The sequence below is a fragment of the Argopecten irradians genome, chromosome 8 (genome assembly GCF_041381155.1).
Source record: "Argopecten irradians isolate NY chromosome 8, Ai_NY, whole genome shotgun sequence".
NCBI lineage: Eukaryota > Metazoa > Mollusca > Bivalvia > Pectinida > Pectinidae > Argopecten > Argopecten irradians.
This window is the reverse complement of record NC_091141.1, coordinates 20,316,901-20,329,386: the sequence shown is the minus strand read 5'-3', so window position 1 is coordinate 20,329,386 and position 12,486 is coordinate 20,316,901. Positions and strand designations below refer to the sequence as shown.

General features: G+C 35.3%; 1 protein-coding gene across 4 annotated transcripts in view; it reads right to left on the bottom strand.

Moving 5' to 3' along the window:
• Positions 1 to 12,486, bottom strand: part of LOC138329630 (prolyl 3-hydroxylase 1-like) — a 46,000-nt gene that overhangs the window by 20,864 nt on the left and 12,650 nt on the right. For 3 of the 4 annotated variants that reach the window (XM_069276730.1, XM_069276733.1, XM_069276731.1), the window contains exons 2-6: positions 4,510 to 4,662; positions 3,982 to 4,153; positions 2,049 to 2,174; positions 1,624 to 1,760; positions 509 to 646 (exon numbers count right to left, since the gene is read on the bottom strand). In XM_069276730.1, the coding sequence (XP_069132831.1) occupies positions 509 to 646; positions 1,624 to 1,760; positions 2,049 to 2,174; positions 3,982 to 4,153; positions 4,510 to 4,662 (726 nt within the window). Of the gene's footprint in view, positions 1 to 508; positions 647 to 1,623; positions 1,761 to 2,048; positions 2,175 to 3,981; positions 4,154 to 4,509; positions 4,663 to 8,127; positions 9,167 to 12,486 lie in introns of those variants that run through there. The other variant, XM_069276732.1, reaches the window with a different exon arrangement.

The following is a 12,486-nucleotide window of genomic DNA, read 5'->3' as shown; positions in this document are numbered from 1 at the left end:
GGCTTGGATATGACGTTTCCATCTACTGAAACAACCATGCAATGTCCTATATATTTATAATAGATGCCGTAAAACTACAGGTGACGTCATAATAGTATTATTATGTGTCTTACAATATTTATGACATTGCCTTTTGACATGGCTAGACAGGCCAGTTATGTGATAAAAGCCCCTACCTTCATGATTGATGATTGTCTAGAAGGGTAACAGTATATATATTCCCAAATAAGAGATATGGGGCAAAAAAATAATTCTAACTGCGTAAACAAAACAGATTGTCAATTTTTCAGAGCAGTCAGCCCCTTTATCAAAACAAATACGTTCATATGATAGAAGACCAAAGGAAACAAATACAGTAATATAGTAAAATGCAATAAACCTTCAGTGAGAGGAGGCGAAAAGCGGAATCTATAAAGTTTTGTCATAAATCAGAAGAGACATAAGACGAAATGGTTACCTGGATCCATTCCCAAATAATGGTCTCAAAGAACTGATGTTCAGAACTTACCTCTTCGCTGTCCAAATTGCTATCTCTGCCATCGTCATCATCATCCTCGTCCTCCTCATCAGTTGTAACATATTTTGTGTTAACAAACTCCAACATTTTCTCCATCATCTGCTGTCGTTCATAGTACTGAAGGGCTTCCTTTACATAAATCAAATGTAATTTTGTAGTGACACACACAAAATAAGGCATCTTTTTTACAATCATGGTAATGACAGTGCCTCTTGAAAAAAAAAATCATTGCTAAAATAAACTTTTATGCTTAATTCAACATTTGATATTGTACTTCTTTCAATAAAAATGATGAAGAATTATAAATTTTTGGAATAATCTTTCACTCAATTTCACCCACATCTATTCAAATTCAGACTAAAACTTAACTAGAACTGTCAACAGAGTGGATGACTATTACCATACGGCACAAATTTAGTAATAACTCCATTAATAGGAAACATTACAGATCCCTATATAGTTTACTCAACTTCCCTTTATGTACCAAATTTCATCAGAAACTGTCAAGTAGATTATGAGGAGTTGCCTGAACAAAAGTTGTGTCTACTGACAGACAAGACTGACGGACAGACAAACAACACGATTCCAGGCGGTATAACTATGAAATCTGTGTAGGTTTCTCTAGTTGTGTCTACAGACAGACAAGACTGACGGACGGACAGACAACACGATTCCAGGCAGTATAACTATGAAATCTGTGTAGGTTTCTCTACTTGTGTCTACAGACAGACAAGACTGACGGACGGACAGACAACACGATTCCAGGCAGTATAACTATGAAATCTGTGCAGGTTTCTCTAGTTGTGTCTACAGACAGACAAGACTGACGGACGGACAGACAACACGATTCCAGGCAGTATCACTATGAAATCTTTGTAGGTTTCTCTAGTTAATTATTTGATTCTTTTTAGTGCCTCCTGACTTGTTTTCAATTTTTAAACACCTGGGCTTTTATTAGGTTGAATACTTTAACAAATCCTGAAAATGACATCTTCACACGATTTTTCAGAACTAATTCAATTCCATCTTTTATATGCCACATCATTCCTTGGAGTATCCATAACAATATGCTGAGCCTTCCTGAATTAAGATACACAACAACGTACCTTCCTAGGAGTGAAGTGAGCCTCGTGGTAGCCATGGTTCTGTTTGTAAAACATCTTGTTGGCTATCATGTCTTCATTGTCTGGTACAAATAACAGATAGGTTCCCGTGGCTTCGACTGCACGGTCATAGTCTTTCTCTGTAACAATATCCAACGTTAATTATAACTTTTTAGACAGTAAAACAATCTTAAAGACTTAATTCTTTGCTTACCCATAAAAAATAACATAGTTTTTAATGACATCATCTGTGATCACCGAAGTCAAACTTAAAACTGTTTTGTGATGTTGGGGCCTGAATTAAATAGACAACACCATATTAAAACACAATAGAGTGTTACCTCTGACCGTTTTCTGACCGTTTTTGGATCTCTCCTTGTGCTTTTTTACTTAAATTCTGTTTTACCTTAATACCTGATGATACTTACTCTTGTAATAGGCAAACTGCAGGTAGTGGAAATGTTCAGCGAAGTAGTTAGGCTGGTGTTGGATGTAGATCTTACTGAGATTGTCAGCACAGTCTACCTGGCACTTTAGTACAGAGATATAGTGATCTGTAACAGACATTAGTTATAAAACGGTGAGATAGTCAGCACAGTCTACCTGGCACTTTAGTACAGAGATATAGTGATCTGTAACAGACATTAGTTATAACACCATGAGATTGTCAGCACAGTCTACCTGGCACTTTAGTACAGAGATATAGTGATCTGTAACAGACATTAGTTATAACACCATGAGATTGTCAGCACAGTCTACCTGGCACTTTAGTACAGAGATATAGTGATCTGTAACAGACATTAGTTATAACACCATGAGATTGTCAGCACAGTCTACCTGCCACTTTAGTACAGAGATATAGTGATCTGTAACAGACATTAGTTATAACACCATGAGATTGTCAGCACAGTCTACCTGCCACTTTAGTACAGAGATATAGTGATCTGTAACAGACATTGGTTATAACACCATGAGATTGTCAGCACAGTCTACCTGGCACTTTAGTACAGAGATATAGTGATCTGTAACAGACATTAGTTATAACACAGTGAGATTGTCAGCACATCTACCTGGCACTTTAGTACAGAGATATAGTGATCTGTAACAGACATAAGTTATAACACCATGAGATTGTCAGCACAGTCTACCTGGCACTTTAGTACAGAGATATAGTGATCTGTAACAGACATTAGTTATAACACCATGAGATTGTCAGCACAGTCTACCTGGCACTTTAGTACAGAGATATAGTGATCTGTAACAGACATTAGTTATAACACCATGAGATTGTCAGCACAGTCTACCTGGCACTTTAGTACAGAGATATAGTGATCTATAACAGACATTAGTTATAACACGGTGAGATTGTCAGCACAGTCTACCTGGCCTTAGTACAGAGTATAGTGATCTTAACAGACATTAGTTATAACACTGGATTGTCAGCACAGTCTACCTTGCACTTTAGTTCAGAGTTATAGTGATCTGTAACAGACATTAGTTATAACACCATGAGATTGTCAGCACAGTCTACCTGGCACTTTAGTACAGAGATATAGTGATCTGTAACAGACATTAGTTATAACACCATGAGATTGTCAGCACAGTCTACCTGGCACTTTAGTACAGAGATATAGTGATCTGTAACAGACATTAGTTATAACACCATGAGATTGTCAGCACAGTCTACCTGGCACTTTAGTACAGAGATATAGTGATCTGTAACAGACATTAGTTATAACACCATGAGATTGTCAGCACTGTCTACCTGGCACTTTAGTACAGAGATATAGTGATCTGTAACAGACATTAGTTATAACACCATGAGATTGTCAGCACAGTCTACCTGGCACTTTAGTACAGAGATATAGTGATCTGTAACAGACATTAGTTATAACACCATGAGATTGTCAGCACAGTCTACCTGGCACTTTAGTACAGAGATATAGTGATCTGTAACAGACATTAGTTATAACACCATGAGATTGTCGATTGTCAGCACAGTCTACCTGGCACTTTACTACACAGATATAGTGATCTGCATGGAGAAAGTAAAAAAAAAAGTTAATGTTTATTTGATAAAAAATGCATTATTTTCAGAACCCTACATCTTTAGTATTGTTACCATTCAAACTCTCAACCTATTTGTCCCTAAGTAAAGTTTTCTAGCCGTGGAAATAGGAGTGCCATGTACAAACATCAGATCTGAGAATCAAACCTGAGGTGACTTCTTGGATTACCGGTAGGTGACAGTAATGTATTCCACGTTACCAGTTTTGTAGAAAAATCAAACTTTTGACAAAAATAGATAAAGATAAACTTCATTGATTGATAAACATATTTTATACATCAGTTTTTTCATACCTGCCACAGCGTGTATTAAGTCAGGATCTCTCTCGTGTTCAAACTGTCCCTCACAGTCGGCACAGCAACGTTCGTGTTCCAGGTAATATTCCTGGAGTGCCCTCTCGAAGTGTTCGATGACCTTGTCCCAGTCTCCTGTATTATAGGCCTTCTCCCCCTCACCGCGGTACACCTAAAACAGACATGGATTATCTGATTATCTAAATCACTTTTTACTTCAAAGCAAATGTCTGAGAACAAATCTTATTAGTAAATCTGATTTTTAAAATTTCTAATGAGAGTAACATAAGTGCCACTGCTATGACATTGAAAGTAAACCAGAGTCAGGCTGTAAGCCTTTTGGCCTTCAACTTAAGCTTAGACATGTCAACATTGGGTCTTGATCCTGGTCAAGAACTTCTTCAAATGATTAAACAAATTGAAATCAACAATGACCTTCACTAATGAACAAGGTCACTAATTTTAATTTGCCCAGCTTGGTACCATGTTATCTTATTATTGATTAATATTTTCCATGTTTTTTTTTACCTTATACTGTTTGCGCTCCATATCAATGATTTCCTCATCTTTAACTTTATACTGCCGGCGGTATGACTGAATATTGTTGACAGTATCCTCATGGTCTGGGTTCTTCAGGAAGAAAGTGTAGGCAGCTGAGGTCGCATCCACCATCCGACCAATCTGTAGGATAAAACAAGTATATATATACAACAGGTAGAAAGTGTAGATCGCTGACGCGACATCTACCATCCAACCGATCTGTAGGATAAAATAAGTATATATCTACAACAGGTAAAAAAGTGTAGGTCGCCGACGTGGCATCCACCATCAACCGATCTGTAGGATATATATAAAACAAGTAAATATATACAACAGGAAGAAAGACTGCTGAGGTGGCATCCTCCGACTCCTGAATTGTGTTAAAATTGGTCATTTGAGACCTTAGAAATGTTGTCTTATTATGCAGGTGATCTTTATACAAGGGTGGTCACTTAGGCAGGTTTTTACTTTATATCCTGTTGACTATATATAACCTTTGTGGAATTGTGTTTAATTAAAATCGAACTTTGACTAACAAATTCAAAATGGTCAGATATAGAGACCGCAGATACATGACTGTAGACAAAAGATACCATAAAGAAGAGTTTTGAAAAAGAGATATACTTCATAAAGACAAAAGGACAAAACACACCAAACTACTGAGAAAAAAAAGTGATTTGTTAATTGAATACTATCAGCTATTCAAATGTTTCAGCATTGTATAAAGATGTATCTTTATAATAGTATATTGTTTAGAGGAATTATACTTCTACACTATCTCTCACTGGAATTGTAAGAGGCTTAATTGTTTACATAACATGGCGGTTAATATAACCATTTCCCTGATACAGCCGTGTGCCCGACTTTCTATTTTGTATCTATAAACTGCAGCATTCCATAACATCTGTGTAATCACTTAACCTATTTATAGATAATAGTTTACACATACTCCCAACTTACTTGATCTGCACAAATAAACAGCATTCTGTTTTCCTCTGATTTCCTTCTCACAGACAAACTCTGGTACAGCAGGTTTTCCTTTACATCTAAACTTTTAAATGTCCAGTGATAGTCATTTCCTATAACTACCGATGGAACCTTACTTTACAATGTAAGATCATGTTGGGTATCTCTTTAGATTGTTGTTATAAAAGTGCTTATAATCGACATTTGAAAGAAGTTTTCATTCATATAATATTTTTACTATTCAGAATATTTTATCAACTTTACATGATGTAAGTATGAAGGAGGATGGATCACCACTATGTCTAGTGAGGACCCTGCCTACAGACTTGATGTACTTCACCCACAGACTTCAAGTTCTGAGTAGGTTGTCATCACTATACCAGGTCTGTAGACCACAATCACTGCTCTGTATATATCAACAAACACATTTACATCTAGTAAAACTTCAATCTGAGTTTAACACTTATAGGCCCACTACCTTTCCGGAGGAAAAAATAAAGGTTTCTTAAAAACATTAATAACATCAGAAAATATATACCAATGGCCTAAGATGAGGTTACAACACCAAACATATGCAAGATTTCCTGCGTAATGTTTGATAACAGTGGAGAGTTATTTCGCTGTTTTGCCGTCTGGCGCAGTGATAGTCAACTACCGCGCGGTATTTAGGACGACGGCGGGAAACATAAGACGACCCGCGTTATGAAAATTAACATTTTATTTATTTATTTTAATCAAATTGTTCAGAATGTGATGACACGTGTAGTATTAACGGTAAGTTAATAACTTTAGTGACTATACAAAAATATCGATCTCGTTTTACTTTCCCATTTTAGAAACTAAAAGCCGTTTCGTAAAGGTAGTGAGCCTTTAAATTAAACTGTTATAAGGAGTAAAGAGCTTTATATACCAATGTTTATTTGGTTCAACAACCCATTAATAACAAAGGTTTGTAGGTGGAGAAAAACCAGAGTACACAGAGAAAAATATTGACATGCAGTCAGTACCCGACTGCCCCACATGGGACTCAAACTTATAATCCAGAGATTGAGAGCTAAGTGGTAGAATGTTGAGACATTTACAACATTCATCAACCTATGATACCCCCTTCCCACTTATAAAGGAATATCAGATACTAAACTAGTAAAGTGTATTGACTTTACTATAACTTTGATGTGAATGTGAATTCAATCTTACAACATAAATGATGAACTTACTGAAAATCAAATCCTTACTATTTCTGTATCCTATACATGTATATGATCAAGCTGAAATCTCTTCATCGCTAGTTTTATAGTTCATCAGATGTTAACAAAAGAGCAGCCAAATGGAATTTTGCCAATCATTATATAACAAATGCAACTGATTTATGAACACTTGTAAAATAATGCTGACAGGTTATAAGCTACCTAGCTAGCGCTTTTACAAAATCTTTCAAACTCAGAAACATAAGGCTGTACACCAAGTACCTACATGATGGGTACCATGTTTGTCGGTATACTAACATTAAATTTAACAAGCCAGATCTCACACCTGTAGGCTGAGTTATACGATAATCAATCACAACATGTCAAAACCTGTCATCATATCATCGCTATCGTTAAAAATCTATCCAAGTTTTAGGTTGTTTTTCTTTTTGGTTTTGAAAACTATGAAAAACACCTGACTCATGACCATAAAATGACAGCCGCCCAACGTTAACATGCATGGGTTTCAAACACATGATCCAGAGCTAGGTTTTTTGTTATAGTGAAAGCAAACAGTAAATGCTGTACTATTTTAGCCAAAACTCATTTGAAGTACAGTCTGGGGACTGTACCATCTTTGAGTAACTGTGTTTGACTTTATTGTGTAAAAATTTGCTTGAGACCAGTTAATAAAATTATTCCTTTGATCTCGGGGTCATTTATTTTGAGCATATGGTAAGTAAGCAATTAAACATTCAACTACATCAAGGCAGTCAGTGGACTCCTGATCATCAAAAGCCAACTGAACACTAACATGTTACCTTGGAAATTTCCAAAAGACTTAAATTAGTTTCTAAATCCCTCTTAGGTCATGCTATTTGATTTGCAGTTATCAATGTAATGCATGATTTTCAGCTTATTATTAAACATTGAAAAAAGGTCAAGGACAAACATTGTTCCGCTTCCTAGTCAGATAAATATAATATAATTTGATGATCTTCCGTGTCCAAACATGATAACAAATGCCCAATATCAATTAATAATAATTATATATAAGCCTCTGGTCAAACTTGTTTCAACTTAATTGCATTAATGGTTCTATAATAGGTTTTAAACCTAGGTCAAGGTCATTCTATTGCAAAACAATTGACTACTCCCAACTATATAATTTAAGCAAACATGACCAAGCCCATGTATATCGACCAAGTCCATGTGTATCACCGGTAGTTCTATTCACACCAGCATATACAGGAATGTTAAACCATGACACTGATGTTGAATAACTGTTTTCTAAACATAATGATGATCTCCCAACATCAGGAAGCTGTTAATGTAACACTTGTTAACACTGGTGTTCTGAGTTAGTTACAAGTAATGATATGGTTAACCATAATTAACACACAATAGCAGCTACATCTAGTATACAGTTCTGAAATATCGGCCATATATTTACCTTGTAATAACAATAATGTAAATAGTTGTATGGTTTCCCACTTTCAAAATCTTTCCAGTTTTCTTCAGAAACTGGAGTATCAGGTCTGTGTTCAAAAATCTCCTTCCTACAGGTATGTATACACGTCCTTTCTATCAGACGAAGCTGAATCGAGAAATCCTGCATGTCAACAACAGAGAATTTTCTGTCATCAGTGTATCTGTTGACTTCTTTTTTACATTTCAATTGACAATTGATTATCGTCTCTTTATAGAAATGATAGTCTTCTATAGCCATTTCCATGAACAGAACACATTTGTGCCATTTTTGATCACCATAGGCTCGAAGTCCGGACAAGTACAATCTTCCGAATGTTAGAGATGGACCTTTAGGTAATGTCCACGCAAGTCTGATAAAACAGCTCAATAGCGACAGAAAAAATAAGAAATGAAATCTTTTGGAAACCAGAGAGCTACAGGTATACATAATGTTGTGATGTTATTGTTTTAATATATATATTTTTTTACTTGTCTCTACTTGTCTTTATCTAAATTCTTCAATGATATTCGTCAGATTGAAATCCTAACAATTATTCAGCTGTAACATCAGTGTCATCCCATTGTGATATACCACAATGTTAAAATACATTCGTTAACCAGCTCTCAGCCTGTAGGATCGTGTCCGAAGAATGGAAACATATTTGTCCAATTTTTTGGTTGACCACTGTCAAGAAACACATCCATTGAGAACTTATAAGCTTCCACAACGTAGAAATAAAAAATGATTCAGGGTATAAAACTATTGGTTTCATGGAATCTGTAACCAGCAAACAATGGCAACATATTCAATTCATACACAATGCACTGTTAGAAAGTGATCACTGAAATAACTATTTCTCATCCCACATCTATCTCACACATCAACAACTATATATCCAGACTGAATTGTTAAAGTTTTCCTCTAGAAGTGTATCTAGCTGGCCTGGGCTGCTGTTTACATGGAGAGACTGGTACAGAGGCTAATAATATCCTGAGCCAGTTAACAACCCGAGTAATGACAATAGCAGCCCTCTAACTCTCTCCGCAATGTGACATAACTCTCACCACATGCTTTTTACACAATTCAATCTGACAGCTTCTTCATGGATAAGCTCATGTACTGTATCTAGCTGAGTAAAAGTTTCCTACAATAACTGGATACACTAAGGAAATAGGCATGGCAACTTAAATACAGACTCCCCATGGATCAAATGCGTAAAACAATCCAATTTCTTCAAAATAATATGATATCAATGTAATATAGTGATCATATAATTAGGAAAATCAAAACAATGAACACCTGATATCAAATTTTACATGCCTAAGACATACATGTCATATTAATTACTATACCAGTGTTAACCATATATGATAGTTTTATAATAGTATATGCATATATATATACTTATCATATGGATATACTATATACAGTAAATTCTGCTTGAGCAACTACCTCTGTATAAAAACCACCTGCTTAACATGACCACTTTTTAGGATCCCATTAAATGACCAATTTTAAAACCATTCAACCTGTGAATTAAAGACTACCTGGCAATAAATACATTTTTTCTCTGTCCCTGGATGGTCATTATAGACAGGTTTATTTGTATATAAATTAAGGAACTTAAATATCCATGTTAATTTAATCATCAAATTTTCAAATATAAATAATTTCAGTGGGAAGTAAAATTCTCTAGTTTTGGTAACAGCATGTCTGATGTTGTTTTCTCTGTAGATAAATAGGTTAGTACACCAGATTTTATCTCCTGATCTCAGACCAGCTGCAGCCCAGTAATATTTGTGTATAAAATGTCCTTGGAAATGACACACATATATACCAGAATATGATTTTAAACTTATCTCTGGGTAACAAAATTAAATAAATAGATCTTTAAAAACTATATCTGTGAAACCTTTGATATTTAATTATCTAAAAAAAAAACAGCAAGAAATTCAAACCTGTCTATAAAAATTAATGACCAGGTGGTCACTATATATACACAGGTAAAATTGTTTTGAAACTGACCATTTTTGACCTCTGGTCTTTATAGTACCAAGCAGGTGGTCTTTATACACAGGTGAGGACTACAAGGCATCAAGGTTTTATTGTTTATTTTTTATCATTATCATTATTACAATGATAGGACATCTTTTGCTAGAGTGCAGTATGAAGACTATTTGAGTTAAACTTTTTTGTAAATATAGTGGTTCATACACCAACTGAACACCTACTATAAGTCATTTTTATTACAGATCCAGGCATAGTATTTGTTTTTGTAGATCCCGGTAGTAGTACCACCTTGTAGGTCATGGCCAGCAGGCCCACCAGATCTGAGGGACACAGCTAGGATACAGTTCCTAAACAACTGGAGATTTATGTCATCTCTCCATTATTTCACTGTTAACTGCTGACAGGAACAGATGCCTCCTTAATCATCTCTACAGTACAGTATACTGATACAGCCTCAACCTCCGACCTCTGAACTCCAACCCCCTCCGACACAGACAATTACCCGGTAATGGCCACACATTAACATACAAATAGCCCTAATCCATCATTGCCCAAAAAAAGATTCATATAACACAGAAATAACTCCAATATACTCATTATTGTTAATCTTATGAAGCTTTAATATAAGGAAAAAAGATGTTAGAAAATTTACAAAATATCTTATTGCAATGTATATACATAGATACAACATCCTATAAACACCCTTAATCCAAGGTTAATTTGATTTTATCTCAATAAAGTTTGCCACATTGTAACAAATCTGAAACACTAACAATTAACATAAAAGTTAAAAATTGCTCCACCGATTAGGGAGCATAAATGATACTCATCATTGAAATAATAATTGGTGTTAAATCATATATATATATTTGTGTCTATATAATTAACACAAAATATAATATAAAATAATTTGCTTTACTTTTGGTGCATGCACAATCAGTAATTCATTCCATATTGAACATTGTGCCACAGAATTTTTGAAGTAAAATTAGAAGCTCAAACTTTTCAATGGTGGTAATGGTGTAAATTTTAAGTAAGTAACTTTTGTAACTGAAGAAAAACACTCAATTGTCTGGCATCTGTTATTGATAGAGATAAAATGACATTTGTCAGTGTTGGAGCATATTTAAATGCAAATTCTAAAGTGACATTCCACTTTATAGAGAAACAAGAGGCCCAGAGGGTCTGTATCGCTCACCTGGTTTGTAATGTCAAGTAATGTTCTGAATACAGGTTCCTTGTTTCTTTTCTGAAGGAATCTGAATATGCTATTGGGCCCCATCCCTCCTGCCCCCAGTTCTGTTCCCCTTCCCCCAAGGATATTTGTGACCAAATTTGGTCACAATCCATGCAGAACTCTAGGACAAGAAGTATTTTATAGGATTTACCTCTACATGTATTTCCCCTATTGGGCCCGCCCCTCTTGCCCCGAGGGGTCAAAACCAAAATTTATACAAGTTCTGTTCCCCTTCTCCCAAGGATGTTTGTGGCCAAATTTGGTCATAATCCATGCAGAACTCTAGAACAGGAAGCATTTTATAGGATTTACCTCTATTTCCCTAATTGCGCCCCGCCCCTCCTGCCCCAAGGGGGTCAGAGCCAAAATTTATACAAGTTCTGTTCCCCTTCATCCAAAGATGATTGTAGTCAAATTTGGTTACAATCCATGCAGAACTCTATCACCAGTAGCGATTTAAAAGAAATGTTGACAGACGCCGCGCCATGACATAAGCTCAACAGCCGTTTGACCAGGTGAGCTAAAAATACTACCGTATTTTCAGCGGTGGAGCATCTTTAAAACATCGGTAAGTTTAATTTTATTCTTCCCTCTATCCATCTTATCCAAAATTTAACATTAAGTTTATTCTTCTCTCTATCCATTCTATCCAAACTTTAACATTAAGTTTATTCTTCTCTCTATCTATTCTATCCAAACTTTAACAGTAAGTTTATTCTTCTCTCTATCCATTCTATCCAAACTTTAACAGTAAGTTTATTCTTCTCTCTATCCATTCTATCCAAACTTTAACAGTAAGTTTATTCTTCTCTCTATCCATTCTATCCAAACTTTAACAGGTACAGTAAGTTTATTTCTTCTCTCTATCCATTCTATCCAAACTTTAACAGTAAGTTTATTCTTCCCTCTATCCATTCTATCCAAACTTTAACAGTAAGTTTATTCTTCCTCTCTATCCATTCTATCCAAACTTTAACAGTAAAGTTTATTTTCTCATTCTTCCAAACTTTAACAGTACCAGTAAGTTTATTCTTCTCCAAACCATTTAAACAGTACAGTAAGTTTATTCTTCTCTCTATCCATTCTATCCAAAC